Below are 22,419 nucleotides of genomic sequence, written 5' to 3' on the forward strand. Positions count from 1 at the left end.
TTGAGTTGTTGATGGCTGGACACTGAGTTAGGAATGGTGGAGCTCGGGACCCGGCGCGCGCGGGGGGGGGGGGGGGGTCGTACACGGACTAGCGAGTTTGGAGGCGGCTGAGGAACCGTGAGGCTCGAGGATCTACGGTGTCTTAGGAGCTCGGGTGTGGCAATGTAACTTGGGGACTATGTCAAAGGATAATGCACAATCTGCTCCATTTTCATCTCACAAAGTCACATGAATCACACTAATCATTAAAAAGATAACAAAATACAAAAGTAACATTAAACACAAAGTTCAACAGATAATAGTAACATGTCATGCGTAAGAGTGAAAAACAGACAAATGGCCAGAGTAATGAAAATAGGCGAAAAACAAACAAATGAACAGAGTAATGAAAAGGCTCGTTAATAACAAGGGTTAACAAAAAATCCACACACAAAAGTGTCATATACATGTTCACACAGCTCTTTTTAAACATACCATTGACATTTTTTAGATGCCATAGAAACATTTCACGCACCCAAGCAAAGAACCTTCTATATTACTCGCATGATTCATGATTGTTTTCCCAATGTGAAACAACTTGCGACGACATTGACAATGGCCATACAGTTCTTATCCTTACCCATCCTTATATTTTTCACTCCACAGGCTGTACAACGCATATACCTTCCATTTCTTAAACTTCAAGTTTCTAATCAAAATTTGCCAAATTGAACATTTTAGTCTATGGAGTGATGAAAATGAATATGGCCAATACCCGATGCTAAATTGTTGATCCACACATGATGAATGGGCTTACAACCAAAAATAAAATGTGATTAACTAGAACAACAAACAATGTTATACATATAAGCAGATTCGTCTCAGTGAAAAATCAATTGGCTGCAAGATAAGAGTGGAATTTTTTGTACAAATGATGCACAAAGACAATCATCAAGTGGTAACAAAAAATCCCTGCTCTCTGATTGGCCGATTAGACCCTCCCACGGATCGTGCCCCCAAACTGATCTCCGCCGCCCGCTCCACACAGATCCAACGGCTGGCGCACCGCATCACGCGGATCGCCCCCCCCGCCAGCGACGCTCCCGCCTCCCAATAAAACCCCCGCCCTCGCCGCCGTCCAAACACACAAGCTCGGAGCATTCCGATCCAGACCAGCCGCCCCCGCATCTCGAGTAGTTTCCAGCTCGCCGGAGAAGCAGCAAGCAGGATGGCCGGAAGGAAGGGCGGCGACAGGAAGAAGTCGGTGACCAGGTCCGTCAAGGCTGGGCTCCAGTTCCCCGTCGGCCGCATCGGGCGCTACCTCAAGAAGGGCCGCTACGCGCAGCGCGTCGGCTCTGGCGCCCCCGTCTACCTCGCCGCCGTCCTCGAGTACCTCGCCGCCGAGGTACGCACAGATCTCTCCCCTCCCCGAGCACCTCTTCTTCTCTGTTCTTCTTGTGTTCGACGGATAACTGACAGATTTCGTTTTTGAATCGCAGGTGTTGGAGCTGGCCGGCAACGCTGCCAAGGACAACAAGAAGACCCGCATCATCCCGCGCCACCTGCTGCTCGCCGTCCGCAACGACCAGGAGCTCGGCAGGCTGCTCGCCGGCGTCACCATCGCCCACGGCGGCGTGATCCCCAACATCAACTCCGTGCTTCTCCCCAAGAAGTCCCCCGCCGCCGCCGAGAAGGAGGCCAAGTCGCCCAAGAAGAAGACCACCACCAAGTCCCCCAAGAAGAAGGTCGCCACCAAGGAGTAGAATTCCGCATAGCATAGCCATTGTTGCTTAGATCCATTTCTCATGGACAAGATGAGCAGTCTTTTGGTTAGTTAGACGAGTAGTGGTTCTGTCCTTAGATTCGCTGAGCAAGGGTGACATTGTGTCTGTGATTTCTGTAGGAATGGCTAAATATGCAATCGTTCAGATCTTGATTCTCTTGTTCTATCAGTGGATGCAATTGATCTTGTTAATCCTCGCTACCTATGCTGTTTTGTACCAAATTCTCACTTCTATCATCTGAAAAATTCCCCAATTCCTTGCTCTCTAAATTATGGCGCTCAATTTCAAACACTGATTGTAAATTCCTTATGAAGATCCACACAATCATATTACTATTGAGCTGCAAAGAAAAATTTGCACCTGATGACCAGCTTTCTGTCAGTCAGCATCACCATCTTAGACTTGCTCAAGCATGTACCAGCGAACCACAAAAGCCATGCCAAGACATTCCGGCAGTTAATTTCAGCTTGATCTTTCCCTCAGTAGTTGAGTTCTTTACATGTTGTATTCACAGCCCAAACAAATTCTTCCGGTTGGAGTTGAGCCGGCCGTATGCAAAGTGAAGTTTGGGGAGTCAGGTGTACGTAACAAACCACAAACCAGATTTATGATTTATGAGCCACTAGCCAGATAAGGTACTAATTTAGATTGACCTAAAGAGAAACAAACATTGAGAAATTAAGATAGCAACCATGCTCATGTAAGAAAACTGATATAGCGATGTTTCACTTCGTTCCATCAACAAAAATATATTTTCTGAAAGTAAAATTGGTAACCACCATGGAAATACAACAGGTACAAATCTCAGTAAAAAACACTTGGAATTGAACACATCGATTCTATTACAACCGATTCTTCGCTAAATCACTTGCAACCAAAACTAGTACCGAGTCCGGGGAAGGTCTTGTGCTAAGGATATAGTTTTTGTGTACGCTTCTCTTGTTTTTCATGCTGTTTTCGTGGATTTATATGGTTTTTCCACTATATTTTTCTGTTTGTTACATTTTTCTTTTGCTGAATTCTTTATTGTTTCATTTTTTATTTTTCCTCTGTTGTCTCTATTTATTTTTCCCATTGTCGTCTTTTGAAGTTTTCCTTTTTACTTTTTCGTCGACTTTCTCATATCTTGTTTTTGTTTTGTCTCAGATTTTTAGTACTTTTTAGAAATATTAAAATGTTTTCCAAACACATAATTTTTTAAAATGGCACATACATGTTTTGTAAAATAGGTGAATACTTCATGACAAAACTTTTCAAATAACCCGTCACTTTTAAAACATAATTATTTTTTCAACACAGCAACACTTTTAATAACTACATGAATAACTTCTAAGAATTATAAGAACATTTATTCAATTTTGTGAACACTTCTAGAAATTAAGAACATTTATTTTAAACATGGAAATCTTTTTAGAATTACATTAGCACATAAAACAACTGAACATAAATCACAAGAACACTTTTTTAATCTATTTGGATATTTTTTAATGTATAAATTTATTTCAACTTTGCAGGAGCACTTTTTAAAAATATGTGAACACTTTCTTGTAACTTCATGAACATATTTCAGAATGGAGCAAATAATTTTTAAAATGATACTATATAAAATACATGAAACGTTTATCTGGTTACTTTAACAATAGTAAGAAATGCATGACTATTAATCAAAAAACTTGATTTTTTAATATCTGCATGATCATTTTTTTAAACATACAAATATGTTTTGAAAGCCATGAACATTATCAGATACATTTTATAAAATTACATAAAAAGTTTATCTGTGTGAAAAAACTTGTAGCACACAGATTTTTATTTTTTACTTATTTAATTTACATTGTACTTATAAAAGCGACAAAAAACATAAAACAATTGAGGTGAAGAGACTCACTCACGCTCGGCCACTCGCATCTGGTACTCAGATTTTTCTCGATGTTTGGACTCAGCTACTCCCTCCATTCCATTTCTTGTCGTAGTTTTAGTTCAAATTTACTGCTTACCAGTTAACTATACCTTTGCGTTGCATACATGGGCTAGTACAAAATAGAACATACGCTCGCGGCGCGTGTTTTGAACACTATACCACCATTGGCGCCTGCTTGTAATTACGATGCTCAGTTGGACGGTGCCCCAATAGGGATTGCTCGCTCGCTCTGCCCAATGTAACAGTGCCATTCGCAAAGGCTATATCTCTGTTACTGTTTCTCGCAAAAAATACATTTCTTTTTTATTGCAATGAAAAGGGAGTTTTATTCCATATTTATTGGGTTACAATCAAAGAGGCAATAATTCCTCAATACATGGAGGTGTGTGACCTAGTCACACCTCGGTGGCATGTTCCGAACGACTATATACAACCAGTCGATCTGTTGCACTATTTTGATCTCGTCTAAGTTTCTGAGGATGTAGCATGTACTCACCTCTGGCGGCGCTTGGGGTGCTCACATCTTAGTGGGCCAGTCCATTGAACCCATTTTGGGGCGGTTCTCAGAATTGGGTTTTAGAACCTTCCTTGCAGTTTTTTATTTTTGTTTTTCTATGTATCAAATACTGTACATGAACAACATTTTTCAAATACATGTTATGAAAACAGGTTAAATATTTTTCAAACACATGTTGACTATTTTTTTGAATGGTATGAAACATTTCTTAAAAAATACATGAAGAATTTTCGTACAATATATAAACATTTTCTGAAATATAGGTTTGAATGTTCTTATGACTACATTAAAACTTTTTGCAAATTCATGGGAATTTTTCCAATGATACGAAACAAAAAATTTAAACTATGTGATCATTTTTATTCATTGTATAACCATTTCTTAAAATTATCATAAACTTATTTCTGAAATATGTGAACAGTTTTTTAAATTTCACAATTTCTTTAGAATGGAACGACTTTTTAAAAGATACACATATATTTTTTCCATTGTTCAAACATTTAAAAAAATGGTAAGTACATTTTTTTGAAACACACAAACAATTTGAAATTGTCACGACCATCTTATTGAATAATATAACATTTTTTAAAAATCATGCAAACAAATGTTTTATATTGTGTTAGCATTTTCTAAATGCTAGAGCGGTATTTAAAAAAATTCAAGTTAGTTAATTGTTGAATATATATATATATATTACTATGTTTTCAAAATCATAAAAAGGTAAAAAAGAAGATGGAAAAAAACAATGAAACAAATGAAACTAACGAACCTAACACTATTGGGTCAGCCCACCATACGTCGTGCTTAAGGCGAGGTGTTGTTGGTCTTGTAGAAGCGAGAGAAAGCATCACACTGCCCAATATAGAGCATCTTCAACTGCTAACAAGGATTATATAGCGCTTATTGCGAGAAGTTCCGAATAAGTAGGGTCAATAGTTCAGCATTTAGGCCGTAACATTTAGCAAAAAAGGAATCTTAGACCCAACAAGTGCTCTCCGAACCTCACCAACCAACCTGGATTTTGATTCTTTCTTGTTATTCTAACCGGATATAAAAACCATAAGGATTGTTTCCAGCCGAGAGTACCCATATGACATAAGCGCTCTTAGGTGGGGTGGGCCCTCATTCTCCAGGTCTTTGAGTGCCCGGCATACCACGTGGTTGGTACACTAGGCGAATAGATACTTACTTTAAGGATTTGGCACCTTCGCTAGATGGAGAGTAAGCGACTTCTATTAGCACAGGACCATCGAGTCAAATTTCTCGTGTCATGTGCTTAGCCTCACCACTAGCGAAGTAGCCGACTCATTAAACCACTTTTAGGGACGGGAATACATAGAAAAGAAAGAAACAAACCAAACCAAACGAATAAACGAACAAACTTACAACTGGGTCAGCCCACTAGGGAGCGAGATATAGCCTTTGTCCCTGACGGGACCTCCTATTTCACCGGAGGCAACACGCACCATGTGTGTGTTGATGGGCCGGCTCATTAGCATTATACTGTAGCAAGCCGGAAAGCAATCGAGTTTTCTTGCTGATGTATTGTAGCGAACCAATGAACTGTAGAAAACCAGTGTACTGTATGTAGCGAGCCAATTTATATCAGCAACAGATGCACTATATCGACCGAGATAATGTAGCAAGCATTTTTAAAATTTTGAGAACATTTTATTGAAACTGTGAACAATTTTTGAAAACACAAACAACTTTTAAAACGCTGAACAATTTTTGAAAGATTTGATAGTTTTCTTTTTTAAAGGATTTTTAGCAATTCCATCCATTAAAAAAATTAATTACAAAACTTTTAAAAGAATATGAACATTTTTCTCAAAATTTGAACATTTTTTAAGTTCCAATTTTTTAACGGTATGATTTTTAAAAGAAATTCTAAACATTGTATTAAATAACAAGGATGGATTGTCATCTAGCTACTGCCATGTACCCATAGTCCAAAGAAAACTACTCATGTGAAATTATGGTAGTAGCAAGGTTTATGTTGATGGCCGCCGTGATGAATTCCCTCATGGAGAGTATGGGAAAATGCATATAGATTGGATCACAGCGGGACATAGAGGTGTGGCTGTGAATTGTTTGCCTCTATATAAAATCGGTGTTTTTTCGCAATTATAAAGGTGGAGGTGCCGAGAGGTGGTGGAGCGGAGTCCCATGGGGCCTACGCAGACACCCCTCGCATCGTGGAGCCCATAGGACTCTCCAAGCGGGGCTAGGTGCCTCTGGAAGCTTCTAGACTTGAATCATTTTTGGGAATTCCCCCCCTTTCTGAGCTTGTGAAAATTGATTTTACTTAAAAGCCCAAAACTACAAAAAACGACATATTGCCCTTGGACCGAATTAATAGGTTAGTTCAAAAAAAAAATTGGTGCTAAAACTATGGAAATAACGTAATTTTATTATGAAACAAGCAAAAATTATGCACACTTCTAAGACATATGAAAAGCACTCGAGTGTAAATACCAAGAATTCGCGACAAAATCAGGGAACCTCGGGATGGCTGTGAGTACAGATGGACTAAATTCGTTTGTGAACTAGCACATCACATACCACATGGCGTGTGTTTGTATGGTTATACAACCCCATGGCTCTATGTAAAGCGGAAGTATATATACACATGGTTATGCTAATTCAAGGGCCGACACAACCGAGGAATAATATTAACTTGTATCTCCAGCTATTGAAGGATGATGTACACATCATGAGCTGCTCGAGGGGTCAATACCTGGGATGCCTACGAAGGGGATCATTTCCCTATAAGAGTTGCATTGATCACGATGGTGCAATGCTATCTTGGTTATGTATATGTCTCCTGCAAGTATGCCATGGACACTGCAAATGTGTTTACGTGCATGGATGATACAACTTTTGACGAGACATCAAAAGCTAGCTCTTGCAAAATTGTTTTCATGGGGCATTGAAGGTGGCTTCAGAAGGATGAAGTGGATAACTCGCAAAGATCTGTTCGACAGTAAAACTCAAGACCGATTAAAGTCACGTACAAGAAGCAGAGAAAAAAATCCGCCACATGTTGAACGACGGAACTAGTGCCTTAAGTTAGGATAGAAGCGAAAGGCCCCAGAGAAGTCATTGTTAACAGTATGAAAAAGGGAGTCTGCTTTTTGGGGCTTGTCGTATTGGATAGTCCTCGATGCACCTCGTTGCCTTGATGTCATGCAGCTCACAATGAATGTCTGCGAGAGTTTGCTCGGCACATAGTTTGACATGTCGAAAAAAGAAAAAAATGGATTGAAGGCAAGATAAGACTTGGAAGACCTCGGTATTAGGGCTGAGTTGCATGCATATCATGAGTAGAGGAAACAGTCACGTGCAAAAATATTTCCAAAATTCAAGGATGACAACTCCCTCCCCCTCCCCCCCCCACACACACTCACTTTACTCTAGATGAGAAGGAGCCCAGTCAAGTTTTCAATTGTCTTCAAGGTATCAAAGTTGGTTCCACTTACTTAGGTAGTATATGCAGATATGTGCGGTTAATGGACAAATGTTCAGCGGGATGAAGTCTCATGATTGTCGCGATCATGACACAAATACTTCCGTTTGCTGTTAGAGGCGTAACAGATAAGCGCGTCCGCAAAACACTTCTTGTCCTATGTAATTTTTTCGATATTATCTCTCCAAAGTCGATCAACTTAGAAGTGCAAGGCTACACGAGGAAAACATTATCATATTACGTGAGCTTGAGAACTACTTCCCACCCGCACTCTTTGATGTTATGGTTATAATCCCCAAGTGCAAAGACTATTGCAACACTTGCCAAAGTGGAGGTGGTACATATGAAGTGTCAATATCACAGAGGAGCTAAAGGTAGGAATCATATTCTCTCAAGTTCTATCTGACACTCACATAATCCTACATGTATTAAATGTTGTTTTACCTGGACTTTCTACTAAAGATACTCCCTCTGTTCCTAAATATAAGTCTTTTTAGAGATTTCAATGCGGACTACATACATAGCAAAATGAGTGAATCTACACTATAAAATATGTCTATATACATCCGCATGTAGTCTTTGTTAAAATATCTAAAAAGACTTATATTTAGAAACGGAGGGAGTAGTTTGCAAGTTTCTGAGAGGGCGAATGTGGGGTAGTGGTGGAAGGTGTTGCAAAATTGTTGCTCACCAATTGTCTATGATACCGGATCGATAATCATACATTTTCCAGTTTCATACGTAGGAGAGGCCTATGCTAACATGCAGTAACATCCATTGACATCATGTTCTTATTGATAAACCTTAGCAAGCATCCGCAAGTACGAAGAATTTATTAAGTTAAAGCCCAACCATAAGATCTATGGGTCCCGTGTATCCCATATGCATGAACTCTTATACTCACGTGAAAGTGATAGCATTGCTTTCTCGATGCTAAAAAAATGTTTAAGTCTTTACCCTAAAAATTTGCAGATAGCATTTTGGTGTGACAATGAACACATCTATTTTTTTTTACATTTGCAAAATACATTTTGTGTGCGCATGAGCGTACGCTCACTAGAGCCAAATTGGATTTCTGTGCAAAAAACATGCATATATATGGCGCAGAAAGTGAATCAAGTGCTAAAACAAAATCTCTGCGCTCTGATTGGTCGGTAGGACCGTCCCACGGATCGCGCCCCCCATACTAATCTCCACCGTCCACTACGCCAAGATCCAACGGCGAGCGCAGCATGTCACGCGGATCGCTCCCACCTCTGCTTCCCGATAAAACCCGCGCCCACGCCGCCGTTCCAACTCACAAACTCAGAGCATTCCGATCCAGCACAACCGCCGCCAACACAACACCTCGAGAGTCCTCGCCGCCGGAGAAGTCGCAAGCAAGATGGCCGGAAGGAAGGGCGGCGACAGGAAGAAGGCGGTGACCCGCTCCGTCAAGGCCGGGCTCCAGTTCCCCGTCGGCCGCATCGGGCGTTACCTCAAGAAGGGCCGCTACGCCCAGCGCGTCGGCTCCGGCGCCCCCGTTTACCTCGCCGCCGTCCTCGAGTACCTCGCCGCGGAGGTATGCACAGATCTTTCCTCTCCCCGAGCACCTGCTCTGCTCTGTTCTTCTCGTTTTCGATGGATTGCTGACTTCGTTTCTGATGGTCTTTTAAAATCTCAGGTCCTGGAGCTTGCCGGCAACGCGGCCAAGGACAACAAGAAGACCCGCATCATCCCGCGCCACCTGCTGCTCGCCGTCCGCAACGACCAGGAGCTCGGTAGGCTGCTCGCCGGCGTCACCATCGCCCACGGCGGCGTGATCCCCAACATCAACTCCGTGCTGCTCCCCAAGAAGTCCCCCGCCGCCGCCGAGAAGGAGGCCAAGTCGCCCAAGAAGAAGACCACCGCCAAGTCCCCCAAGAAGAAGGTCGCCGCCAAGGAGTAGCCGCCCGCACCCATAGCCTAGCCAGTGTTGCTTAGATCCATTTCTCATGGACTAAGATGAGATCCTGTATGTAATGCCTGCTAGTCTGTAGTGCCCGTCAGATTCGTCGAGCATGGGTGACATTGTACCTGTGATTTCTGTGACCATGGCGAAAGATGCAATCATTTCAGTCTGTTGTTCTATCTATGGCTGCAATCATTTCAATCTCTTGTTCTACCTATGGATGCAATTGATCTTGCGAATGCTTGCTCCCTGCCTATACGTCTGAAGGTCACTGCTAAATAGGCTTTACTTGTAAATTCTCTCTTGTGTCATCTGTAAATTTCAGCGATTTATCTTTACCTCCTTGTGAAGTTCACTTAAAGCTTATTCCTATCAAGCTGCGGGAAACTGAATCTATGAAGAACTAGCACCTAGGATTCCCAATCATCCTCCACCTCTCCCTGCGTGGCAGCTTACAAATTGAGCTGCAGAAGTCCTGCAGTGAAACATTTCAGTTTAGAGATTGACCATGCCGAAACATTTTGCAGAAATGTAACCTCGATCTTTCTCTCTGTAGTTGAGCTGGTTCCATGTTGCTTTGTTCACGAGCCAAAAGAATTCTTAAAGTTGGAGTTGAGCCGACAACATACGAACCTGACAACGTTTTGGCTGCTACTAGATGCAAAGTATAATGAGTAGCCAGATGAGGTGCTGATTTTGTAATCAGATATTGAGGAATTTAGATAGGATTAGTCAGGCCCTTGAAAGACTTCAGTACAAAAATGTTCTTCACTGGAGTGCACAAGATTTCCTGGGTAAATAAGCAAGTTAATGTTGCACGGCGGGAACAATAATAAGAAAGAATTTCAGTAAAACCGATGAATAGAAAAAAAGGTTAAATGGAGAGTTGGTATTCGGTATGTTCATCAGTTAATTTTTTTTATCGATAATAGGCCCAGTCGCGGGTTAATTTTTCTCCGTTTTGCTTCCCCGTTGAAAATTTGAATTTGTTAGGGAAAACAGGCATGTGGTATTTTTGAAGTTCGGCGGATGATTGTTTAGATATTTTCCGCTTTAGAAAAACAAGCTAGGAAAAATAATTTAGATGTTTCGTTCTAGCTAAAAGTTTTTTAAAGGAGCTGAAGACTTTTCAATATTTCCGCATATACTAACAGGTATACTTGATGCATGATGTAGACATGTTCAAATGAAACACTTTGTGAACCGGCATGAGTTGTGATTCTGGTTCGATTTGTGGTATGATCGAACATGCTCATACCACTGCTCGTCTTCTGTTTTGTTAAATCTATGGCTTGTGTCCGACTTCTTCTATCTTGTGGTATGAGTGGACAGGTTTGCAGACGGACTCGTATGAGTATGAGTGCTCGTCAATCTTTTTGATAACTTGGTCATGTGTGGTCTCTGGGGATACGAGCTACGCTGCGACCGGGGGCTGTTGTATCACTAGTCAATTGATGGTGTTACGGCCCAGGGGTGCCTCACCTTGTCGATTACCAGTCCAAGTAGGACGGCCCGAGGCCCCCTAGGCCGGTTTCGCTTGGGCCATCTTGTCAGCCCACTGGCCCTCTAGGAGAAAGAATTTGAAGCCTTCTGTTCAAGAGAAAGAAGTCGGGTCCGTGGAGGACTCCTCTCCACCGACGTTGTCAACTATGGCTCTTATAACCCTAGGGCCCCTGATATCTTATATAAACCAGGTTTGGGCTAGTTGACAAAACATCTTAGACATTACAATCCTTCGATATTACATGTACTTTGTACACCCAGGTCGAAATATACACAAAGTATGAGTAGGGTTTTACCTCCATCATGAGGGCATGAACCTTGGTAACTCGCTTCTTCTTTCTCCTCTAACCTAATCACCACACCGGGATACCCTACCGAGGGATCTATCGGAATCATCTCCGACACCATAAAAGGAGCACATCAGCCGCGGAACAACACCACATCAACACTGATACTACAGTACCATTAGAGGGGCCAACTTTCTGATAAGGGATACATATCCCATAAGGATACTCTCAGGTAGCATAGAGGTGGATGGCTGCTCCAGATCCAGACAGAGGCATGGCGGGCGCGACGCGGTCCAGTTCCGGGCGTGGCAAGCAGGCGCATGCATGCAGACTGGGCGCGACGAGAAGGTGTGCATGGTCTAGATCCGCACGGTGCACGACAAGCTGTGACAGGGCGGTGTATTAGGGCATGAGCAGAAGGTATTGCAGCCCAGATCCGTGTGGTGCATGCTCATAGTGGTGTGTTGCTCGTGAGTGTGCACTTTACAACGCGATGGAGGAGCTTGACGCAGGATGCTAAGCGAGTGGTGCAACACGTAGATGGCTTGTTAGGGGGGTTGCCTGGGGCTTGGAGGGTGATGTCGGCGAAAGTTGTACTCTGACGATGGCTCCTTCGAGCCCCTTTTCCTTGTTGGAGGTGTTAAGGTGGCAGTCTTCAGTTTTCCTCCCGACAAGCTACGGTGGAAAACCTAGATTTGGTTTACCGAATTGGGCAATGGCAGCGTTGTTAGCTTTGCTTGCTGTTGTGCGCATTCCCTCTTGATGGCATCTTTTCGGAGGTGCCGGTCGGAGGGACTTGTGGCTTGTGGAGTTGGCAGGTAACGACTAGTGTGTTTTTGCCCGTGTGACGTGGTTAATGAATTGGACAGTGGGTAGTAGGAGCATCCTTCACATGTGACGTGCGTTGGGTGAGGCACATCAGCCAACCACATGGGATCGAAACTGCATATGTTCGATTTAACGGACATATCATGCCTCTCTGGCGTCGTCGTGGTTCGTGGTCAATCTTGTGACAAGCCCAAAGTAATGCAATGGTTTTCGGTGTGCAGTCTGGTAGCGGCGAAGGCGCTGGAGCCGGTTTTCCTCAATAAACTGAGCGTCCCTTTTTTTTCATTCTTCTTCTATAGCACATGCTTATTTTTGCGGGGTTCTAATCAATGTTTTTTTTTTTCATTCTCTTTTCATGCTCTGCAACGTGCGGTATGTACACGGGGGTGTGGAGCGTACGCTCGACGACAGGCCATCGATCCGCGCCGCTCCAGCCCGCGTACGTCCTCGCCACGTCATCGATCCGCGCCCAAACGCATCGGGTCCGTCCGTCCCAAGCATCATCGAGCGGCTGGAATCCCTCCACGCCATCGATCCGAGGCACCAGCCTCCCCGCCAACCGCAGCCCGCCTCCCTCCTCCTCCCGCTCCCTACATAACCTCGCCGCCCCCTCCGTCTCTGCACACCACACCATCTTCATCCCCCCTCACATCCCACACCTCCACACGTTCGAACCACCACCACCAGAAGCAGCACCCATGGCACCCAAGGCGGCAGAGAAGAAGCTGGCGCCGGCCACGGCAGAGAAGACGACGGCGGGGAAGAAGCCCAAGGCGGAGAAGCGGGCGCCGGCGACCAAGGAGGCCGGCGGCGAGGGCAAGACGAGGGGCCGGAAGAAGGGCAGCAAGGCCAAGAAGGGCGTGGAGACGTACAAGATCTACATCTTCAAGGTGCTCAAGCAGGTGCACCCGGACGTCGGCATCTCCTCCAAGGCCATGTCCATCATGAACTCCTTCATCAACGACATCTTCGAGAAGCTCGCCGGGGAGTCCGCCAAGCTGGCGAGGTACAACAAGAAGCCCACCATCACGTCCCGGGAGATCCAGACCTCCGTCCGCCTCGTCCTCCCCGGGGAGCTCGCCAAGCACGCCGTCTCCGAGGGCACCAAGGCCGTCACCAAGTTCACATCATCCTAGGCTGGCTTCGTCGTCGTCGTTTCATGAGTTGATGGCGGCAGGCATCGTGTATGTAGTTGGCAGTAGTATGATGTTACAACCTTTGTAAGAATTGTGCTGCTTGCTTGTGGGACTGAAGAAACAGTGATGTTGCTGTTTAAATCAATGTTCGTGTGTGCTTGCGTGTCGCTTCAGAGTTCAGACTGACTCCTCTTGATGCCATTTGTTTATGTCAGCAAGTTTCTACCGTGATAGTTTATCTAGTAATTTTAATTTGCTGTCATTTTATCTACTGTGATTGTTTCCAAGTCTGCAGATAGAAACCTCTGATTTTAAATCTACAATCTTTGAAGTTTGAAATTCTGCAGATAGAAACCTCTTACTTTTTTCCTCTTTTGGCGCTACGTAAGTTTTCTTAACTTATACTGTTGCTGCCATTTGAGTAAAACTGAAGTTGGTGAGCCTTGTTAATTTCTGACAGATCATTCCAAGTTTTTTCCTCAGTGGACTTGTCATCCATATGGCAAGAGGCCAGCAACAGCTTGACCCGCTAGTGCTCAGAAAGTCACAATGCACTAGATTCAGATCAGCTTCTTGAGATAAATTAGAGGCTTTTCGCAAAAAAGAGAAGCGATAAATTTGAGGCAGCGCACCAATGTTTTTTAGAGTCAAGGAACAAGCTAGATGTAACCATCATCTTTTTAGGATGGCATGCCTGAGTTTTTTTTCTTCTCTGTATATGTTTATACTACAGTAGCTAATTTTTCTTTGATCTACTACTACACTTGCTAATTTGTGCTCACGAAGCCACCAATTTTGCGAAGTTGCAAAGTTTGTTCTATTGATTCATTTCTCTATGTTTATGTACATTTGTATGGATATATGAATTTAAGTTACTTGCATTGGCAAGAACCATTCACCACTCGCCATCTTTGGGTACGGTGCTGTTCCTCATTTGTGTTAGATGATGTTACTATCTTGTAAGAGTTGTGCCGCGTGAGTCTGAAGAAATAGTATTGTTGCTGCTTAAATTAATGTTCAAGGTGTGCTTGCATGTCACATCAGATTCTTTACATAGAAGTTTTTAGTTTGAATTTCTATAGTTAGTTCATGAATCTTGCGTCATATAAAAAATTAACGTCCAGGCTTTGTTAGCTTTCTCATTTTCTCTACTCATTTTGGCGCCATATCAAAAATTCAAACCTCTACCGTTCGTACCATATCAAAGCAGCCGGACATCGTGCTACGAGGCAGCCTGGAGGAATTTGAAAATTTTGGAGGGTGCAACAAGCAGTGCCAGGAACAGAGGCATTTGAGCTGCGACTGTAGTTGACATGCATTCAAACCTTACGTATTTGCCCTTTGACCGACCTTTGACCGCAAGCTCAGATATGCTGCGAATAAATAAAGATTTTTATTATTAACAATTGTTTTTCTATTTATCTTTTAATTTTATAATTTGTCTGTTTCTCAAAAAGAAAACCAGTTGTGTTTAGTTTCTATAATCATTTACGCTTTCTTTCATGCTGATTTTGTTCCTGAAATAACATTCATAGATAGAAGGTTGTTAATGGTTTGTACCCAAGGTTCAGAAATGCTACATCTATAGAGATTAGAAGTTCAAAATAAATACAGTATGTGATTAGAGTGAAATAGAAAACTCTTTCTGAATGGCAACTTTATTGTTCTTAATTTTAAAATTCATAATATGGCAGTTCCTCAAAATAAAACAAAATATCATTGAAACCAATTGTGTTTGGTCTCTAAGATCTTTTGTGTTTTTTTGTTCCGATTTTGTTCCTGAAATAGTACCCATACATAGAACCTTGTTAATGGTTTGCACTTCAGGTCCAAATCGAAAGGCACTAGGCACTAGGCGGGTGTTTTGTGATAATTCCTGATGAATATTATTAATACATGATAAATAATTCCAATAAAGTTTAATTATGTTTAATACCCAAAAATACATTTTCTTAGTACACGAAGAACATTTTTAGTACACGGCCTTTTTTTCAAAACACGTGGATTATTGTTAGCGAAATATAAATATTTTTTACACACTATAAACATTTTTTAAATAAAGTCTTGTCATTTTCAATAAACTGTAAAACATTCTTGATATACATCAAATATTTTTTAACCAATAAACGTTTCCAATAAGTGATTCTTTAATACACAAAGAAAATCTTTTAAATAATTAGGTAATATATTTTTAATACATAATAAAACAATTAATACATGTTGAGCGTTTTTATAATACACATACACATTTTTAATACTCCCTCCATTCCAAAATGTAGTGCGTATAGATTTTTTGAAAAGTCAAACTTTACAAACTTTGACCAAATTTATAGAAAAGAATATCTATATCTAGAATACCAAATACTCCCTCTGTCCAAAATAACTACCGTTCAAACGAATGTATTTAGCACTAAAATACATCTTGATACATCCGTTTGAGCGACAATTATTTCTGGACGGAGGTAGTATGAAACTACATCTTATGATGAGTATAATGATATATATGTTTGGCAATCTAGATGTAAATGTTTTTCTTTAAAAAATTAGGTCTAAGTTGGTGAGGTTTGACTTCTCAAAATATTTATATGAGTAGTATATTATGGAACGGAGGGAGTACACGACGAAACATATCTCGAAACATGGGGACCATTTTTAGAAAGTGGTATCATAAATGGTATGAGAAAAGGAAAAAAGAAATAAACGAAAAAATAGGAAAAAGGGAAACAATAAATGTATAAAAAGAAAAAGGAATAGAAAAGTAAATATGAAAGAAAAATTAAGGTGAAAGAAACAGGAAAACAAGAAAAAAAGAGAGTGGGAAACGAGAGTTAAACAGAAAACATATGCACATAAACCACCCATCCCATAGAAAAGAAGAGACAAAACCAGGGAGGCAAACCCCCATACGTTGCCCGAGCCATGACCCATATCGAGATTGCTAGAGGCGAGTACATGGTATATCTAGCAATAAGCGAGATATTCTTCGCAAAAACAAGCAACCAAATGGGAACCGCTGCCAATACATAAGAGAGCGGCTCCAGGCCTCTTTATGCATTAGATCCACGACGAGTATGGCGTACTTTCGCTATGATGCTACCTACTTTGCATTTGAATTCCAAATGCCATCTTGTTTCCCGATTGATGAAGTCCACTCTCCGGACCAACTCACATCATTGTCTTTTAAGAGCATCTCCAATGGACCCCGAAGACGGGGGGAGAGGGGGAGGGGGTATTGAACGGTTTTTACAAGGCATGATCTGTAAGTGCATCTAGTGCCCCTTAGTGATTTTGGTGTATTGAAGACTTATAGGTTAAGGGACTAATGTGTTTATGAGTGTACACAGGCCTATAAGTCTATGAGGAGTTTGATATTTACAGAGAAAGTCGACCCCTAAAAATGAAGTTCTTCGACTGAGGACTTTGGATTTCTGAAGACTTTCTGAAGACTTTGATAGTGAAGAAATTGGTGTGACTTTGAAGACTAGGTATCCATTTGAGGAACATGAAGCATGAAGACTTTTGTTTTCGTAGTTTCATTTTCTCTTTCTTGAGTCATAGGAAACACCGTACTGTTAAAGGGGGTCGAGGAAATACTAAGGAAAAATTTCCATGTGATGCTCAACTCAAAATCCTACACCTACCAATCCCTTCGAGTGAAGCCATTGGAAATCTCATACAGTTCAGTCAATTTCTTCAGTGACAGAGACGAAGTTCTTCTGGTCTCTGAGGAATTTGTTCTGACTGAGGAGTTAGGAATTCGCCAGTGCGGATTGCCTACACAGTGAGGAACATGATAGCCCTGAGGAATTTGAGCCTCAAATTTCCGACCGTTGCTGTGCTACGCGCCAGCTGTCCCAAAATATCTACCCACATAACGGTCATATCATTGAAGGGCATTTATGTCTTATCATGTCGGGCTGCTCCCTAGGCTATAAATAGACGCCCCCTACAACCACTAGTTGGTTGGCTGCTCCGAGAGAAACTGACACTTGTCATTTAAGAGCATCCCATCCTCCGAGGACTTTGAGCGAAAATCATCGAGTGAGGAAAACCCAAACCCAAACACCTACAAACCCAAAGTGATTGAGCATCACTGAAGAGATTGATCCTGCGTGGATCCGACGATTGTTACCTTTGAAGGCTGTGCTTCTTCCAGACGGTTAGGCATCATGGTCTAGAGCATCCAAGAGGAATTGTGGATCGCCGAGTGGCCGAGTTTGTGAAGGTTCGGAAGTCACCTGAAGACTTACCACGAGTGATTGGGCAAGGTCTGTGTGACCTTAGCTCAGGAGAATACGGTGAGGACTGTGTGTCCTCAGGTTTAAATACCTAGCCGCTCCAACCAGATGTACAACTGAGACAGCAGTTGGAACTGGTCTACCAAATCATTGTCTTCACCAAGCCTACTGGTTCTATTTCCTCAACTCTTTCATTTCCTCATATCTGTGTTTGAAGACTTTGACTAAAGACTTCCTCAATTTCCTCAGTTCAATTTCTTCAGTCTGTTTGTCTTCATCCTGTGTTATCCTGTGATTACGCTTTCTGTACTCTGTGCTTGTCTTCATTTCATCATGATGACCATGCTTGTGTTCTGTTATGTTTACTTTTGAGTACTTATTTCGCTGCTAGTGAAGAATTCATAAAAATCGCCTATTCACCCCCCTCTAGTCGATATAACGCACTTTCATGATCCATCCCCACAATGATGCAACCTCAACCCCTCTTAATAGTGCGACTTTCCTAAGATTTAAATAAACCAGAAAAATACTTCGCGTCCTTCGACAAACCGGCACATTTTGGGGGAGGGGAGAGGGGTGAACCATCTCGTTCCTTTTCGTCAAGGAACCAATATCGTCAAATAAATTTGATAAACGCCTTTAGTCCTACTAAACATATCATCATCACATCAAAATACAATTAGGGTCTATATGCACTCTCAAAACTGTTTACTTTCCTTTTTTTAGTTAGATGCACACAACTAAGAAATATTTTAAGATAAATACAGGTACACATTGATGGGTTTTGTGTACTAATAACAACCACTTGGCTGGTTTTGTGTCTACGAACTCATAGTTTTTTTTCAGTGAACAAATATACATCGCTTTGGCAGCTCAACGTTCTTATGGGCCGACCCAAGTGAGCGCCACAACATTAACACATGCAATAGACATTGCATAGCAGCGTCTGGTTGTGCCTGGGTGAGCTATATCTTGCTTACTGTGAGACAAATCGTTGTGTGTTCAGTGAGTGGGCTGACTCATTTAAGCGGATCTCAGAACCCTACATGGGAGGCCTGGATTAGTTTTAGGAACCTTCCGGTTGGTTTTTTGTCCATTTTTCTCCTTTTCTATGTTTGTTCTCTACTGCTTTTCATCGGTTTTCTTTTTGGGATAATCAATTTTATGCTCCTAGTTGTGTCCCACTCGGTTGTTTTGCCCCTAGTTTCTAAAAATCCTCGGTCCTGCCCAAGTCATTTCGCTCCTCTTATGCATTGGCCTTTTGACCGTTTGACCGCCACTTTAAAAACTTCATAACAAATTCATATTAACTCCAAAAAAATACAAATAAGATATCCAAATGTTCAGGAAAACATCACCTATATGTGCATGTCATTTGCATTCACGACAAAAGTGTTGTTTAAACTACACAATGTATGAACAACACTTTTGTCATGAATGCAAATGACATGCACATATAGGTGATGTTTTTCTGAACATTTGATATCTTATTTGCATTTTCCAAGTTAATACGATTTTTTTATGAAATTTTCAAAGTGATGAGCAAACGGTCAAAGGTCGGTCAAAGGGCAAATACGTAAGAGGAGAGTAGTGCCTTGGGCAAGAAAGATGACTTTTCAAAACTAGGGGCAAAATATATATATATATATATATATATATATATATATATATATATATATATATATATATATGTTGACTTTTCAAAACTAGGTTTTCTTTGTTTTTTCCTTTTTCCAAATATATGTCGACTTTTGGTCAATGTACGTTGAACATTTTCACTACATTGGTTGAACATTCTTCACATACTCCTTGATTTTTTTTAATCTGCATTGAATATTCTTTTCTGTTGATTTGTTTTGTTTTTCTCCTTTTTATTTATATGTATTTATTCTTTATTTTCAAATAAAATTTTAAATATTTGATCGGATTGTTTATCAAAGGTGTCTTGCGTTTTTCCTCGATATATACAAGGTTATATATCATATCAAGAATTATATTCAGATGGCTATGCATATACCAAAGAATTGATCCAATGAAGAAAATATCGAGATAGAATGAAACTTCTAAACTATTCTCTATCTTTTCTTTTCTTGAACGGGAATCTGTAAACTACTATCTGATCTTCGAATCGAACAAAACTTTCAACGGGGAAAAACAAAGGAAGAAAATGAAATGAGAGATGCAGAGAAATGATAATACGATGGAGGGCTTGGACTGGGTCGGCCTGCTACGTGTTGGGTACAGCTACAGGTCCAATACACATAGAGTGAAGGCCCAATGCCCACAAAAATTCATACTAATCAATCTTTAGGCGTCCGCATCGAGACGATGGGGTAAGAGGGGAGCTATGCCTCTTAAGATACAGCCATATAGAAGACATGTCTAAGGTTTAGTTCGCAATTAGTGAATTATAATGTCATGTGCTCATTTTATAATTTGTTTTGAAAAAGTAAACACAAAAGTAAGCAAAAACAGGTCAAACAAACTAAAATATGGACAAAAAAGGGTGGGCAAACAAGAATATGAGAATACACCCTGATTCAATCGCATCATGAAGTACCAAGTTCTATATTACGGACACTACTAGAAGAAAATTCACGAAATATTGAAGAAAACATATTAGCAACTAATGTCCCCTTGTTTGCTTTTTTCTTAATGAATAAGATGCAAGGTTAGAAGTTGATGCGCATTGGGATGCTTAGCTGTATTCTGATGATAGCATTTGATCTTGAGAGCAGAGAGTTACAGTTGGCGCAAAATGTAAAAGAGAAAGGGGCAAGAGGGGTACTTATTAGTTTGTAACATTCTATGTGAAACCTCTGACTGTTATTTTCTATACAGTGGTAACTTTGTTTTCTGAAAATGGTGTTTTTTTATTGATAATACATATGAAGCGCAGCATCGACTTGATTATTTCTCCAGCAATATTTGCCATCCTGTGACAAGCATTCTTCTACAGGAGTTTCTTGATTTCTCAGCAAGTACCTGTTTCACAGCCGAAAACTAATGCTGGTATCTCATTTACCAAAGTTTTGTTCGATTGCCGTGATTTTGTCATTTGGCTTGCCATTTTTGTCTGACAGCAACTCAGGAGTATCTAATTTAGTACTGTCATCGGCTTAAACGGACAAGGTACAAGATGTTAATAACCAAAAAGCTGACTGTCTCTGAAGCAAAGGCAGGTAACCAAACATGCACAAAATGGAACGCAGCCATGGATAAACAAGAGAACATGATTGAAAGGATTGCATCTTTAGCCATTCCAGACATAAATTAGAGATAAATTACAGCCCGTTCATCAAACCAATGAAAAAGCCACTACAGACTAGGCAATTACATACAGAATCCAACCAACCAAAGCTCCTCTTCCTCTCCCTGCTATCGACCTAAGCGGTGTCGCGATAGTAGTCTATGGTGGCGGCTACTCCTTGGCGGCGACCTTCTTCTTGGGGGACTTGGTGGAGGTCTTCTTCTTGGGCGACTTGGCCTCCTTCTCGGCGGCGGCGGGGGACTTCTTGGGGAGCAGCACGGAGTTGATGTTGGGGATCACGCCGCCGTGGGCGATGGTGACGCCGGCGAGCAGCCTGCCGAGCTCCTGGTCGTTGCGGACGGCGAGCAGCAGGTGGCGCGGGATGATGCGGGTCTTCTTGTTGTCCTTGGCCGCGTTGCCGGCGAGCTCCAGGACCTGAGATTCAACCAAGAACCAGATCAGTCAGTTATCTGTCCGGCACGACGAGAACAGAGTAACAGAGGCTCGAGGAGGGGAGAGATCGGTGCATACCTCTGCGGCGAGGTACTCGAGGACGGCGGCGAGGTAGACGGGGGCGCCGGAGCCGACGCGCTGGGCGTAGCGGCCCTTCTTGAGGTAGCGCCCGATGCGGCCGACGGGGAACTGGAGCCCGGCCTTCACGGACCTGGTCACCGCCTTCTTCCTGTCGCCGCCCTTCCTTCCGGCCATCCTGCTTCTACTTCTCCGGCGAGGTGGAAACTACTCGAGATGCGTGGGCGGCGGTGCGGGATCGGAATGCGCTCTGCTCTGTGTTTGTGGGTTGGGACGCCCGCGAGGGCGCGGCTTTTATTGGGGAGATGAAGCTTCGTGGGGACGGCGGCAGGGGGGAGCGATCCGCGTGACGCAGTGTGCCTGCCGTTGGATCTGTGGGGAGTGGACGGTGGGGATTGGTTTGGGGGTGCGATCCGCGAGAGGGTCTTATCGGCCAATCACAGCGCAGGGATTTGCATCACGAAGGGATTTTGCTTTAATTAACAGCTGGTTTTCTTTTTGTGCATCATTTAGGCATTTTTTTCACTTTATCTTGCATCTAGTTGGTTTTTCAGCTGTAGTATTTACTTATATATGTATGTATGTTTTGCTATTACCTAACGTTTCGGTTTGGATGCATGTGCAAAGGCCCCAAATTAGATTTGGTATTCCCCAAATTCCAATCTGGTTGTTTGGGGTGCACATGAAATAGTTGTCCGAAATGGAACGAATACATGCATGAAATCGCTCACACGTGCCCGAGCCCTCCCACATTTTTGAGCTCTTCGGCTTAGATTTGGCTGGGAATTACCCATCGTGCAAAGGGTAACGATTTGTCCCTTCTTTTCCCCATCGACTACGGCACCCAGTAACCTCCCCTCGCCGGCCATCCTCCTCCTCCTCCGGGACCTGAATCCCCGACGTCGCGGCCCGTTCCCCTCCTCCCATGCCCCCCCCCCGTCTCCTCCTCATGTGGCCTCCACGGCCTGGCCCTAGCTGTCTGTCGCCGCTTCTCCTCCAATATTAGAATTACGAAAGGTACATGATGTTGATGAAAGTAATCATCC

General features: G+C 42.3%; 3 protein-coding genes across 5 annotated transcripts; 2 read left to right on the forward strand and 1 right to left on the reverse strand.

The window, feature by feature from the left end:
* Positions 1-1,111: 1,111 nt before the first annotated feature.
* On the forward strand, positions 1,112-9,801 carry LOC123143134 (histone H2A.1-like). 3 transcript variants are annotated; one of them, XM_044561969.1, is made up of 2 exons: positions 1,112-1,384; positions 1,479-1,926. In XM_044561969.1, exons 1-2 carry the CDS (start codon positions 1,208-1,210, stop codon positions 1,740-1,742), a joined length of 441 nt encoding a protein of 146 aa, XP_044417904.1. In that variant the 5' UTR covers positions 1,112-1,207; the 3' UTR covers positions 1,743-1,926. The 3 variants fall into 3 exon arrangements, with proteins under 3 accessions (XP_044417904.1, XP_044417903.1, XP_044417902.1); XM_044561968.1 differs by lacking the exon at positions 1,479-1,926 and adding an exon at positions 9,334-9,801 and having other exon boundaries at positions 1,113-1,384; XM_044561967.1 differs by lacking the exons at positions 1,112-1,384; positions 1,479-1,926 and adding exons at positions 8,968-9,231; positions 9,334-9,801.
* Positions 9,802-12,830: 3,029 nt separating this feature from the next.
* On the forward strand, positions 12,831-13,499 carry LOC123143136 (histone H2B.2-like). The gene has a single exon (XM_044561970.1). It carries the CDS (start codon positions 12,917-12,919, stop codon positions 13,352-13,354), a length of 438 nt encoding a protein of 145 aa, XP_044417905.1. The 5' UTR covers positions 12,831-12,916; the 3' UTR covers positions 13,355-13,499.
* Positions 13,500-20,825: 7,326 nt separating this feature from the next.
* Positions 20,826-21,646, reverse strand: LOC123143138 (histone H2A.1). Its single transcript, XM_044561973.1, has 2 exons — positions 21,374-21,646; positions 20,826-21,277 (listed from the first exon to the last, which is right to left on the reverse strand). The coding sequence occupies exons 1-2, from the start codon at positions 21,548-21,550 to the stop codon at positions 21,014-21,016; spliced, it is 441 nt and encodes a 146-aa protein (XP_044417908.1). The 5' UTR covers positions 21,551-21,646; the 3' UTR covers positions 20,826-21,013.
* Between the last annotated feature and the right edge of the window lie 773 nt (positions 21,647-22,419).

Source organism: Triticum aestivum, chromosome 6D, assembly GCF_018294505.1.
Source record: "Triticum aestivum cultivar Chinese Spring chromosome 6D, IWGSC CS RefSeq v2.1, whole genome shotgun sequence".
NCBI classification, from domain to species: domain Eukaryota; kingdom Viridiplantae; phylum Streptophyta; class Magnoliopsida; order Poales; family Poaceae; genus Triticum; species Triticum aestivum.

Coding starts and splice junctions, on each gene's coding strand:
- LOC123143134 (XM_044561969.1), top strand. CDS start 1,208: ATGGCCGGAAGGAAGGGCGGCGACAGGAAGAAGTCGGTGACCAGGTCC. Junction 1,385..1,478: donor TCGAGTACCTCGCCGCCGAG/GTACGCACAGAT, acceptor TTTGAATCGCAG/GTGTTGGAGCTGGCCGGCAA.
- LOC123143136 (XM_044561970.1), top strand. CDS start 12,917: ATGGCACCCAAGGCGGCAGAGAAGAAGCTGGCGCCGGCCACGGCAGAG.
- LOC123143138 (XM_044561973.1), bottom strand. CDS start 21,550: ATGGCCGGAAGGAAGGGCGGCGACAGGAAGAAGGCGGTGACCAGGTCC. Junction 21,278..21,373: donor TCGAGTACCTCGCCGCAGAG/GTATGCACCGAT, acceptor GTTGAATCTCAG/GTCCTGGAGCTCGCCGGCAA.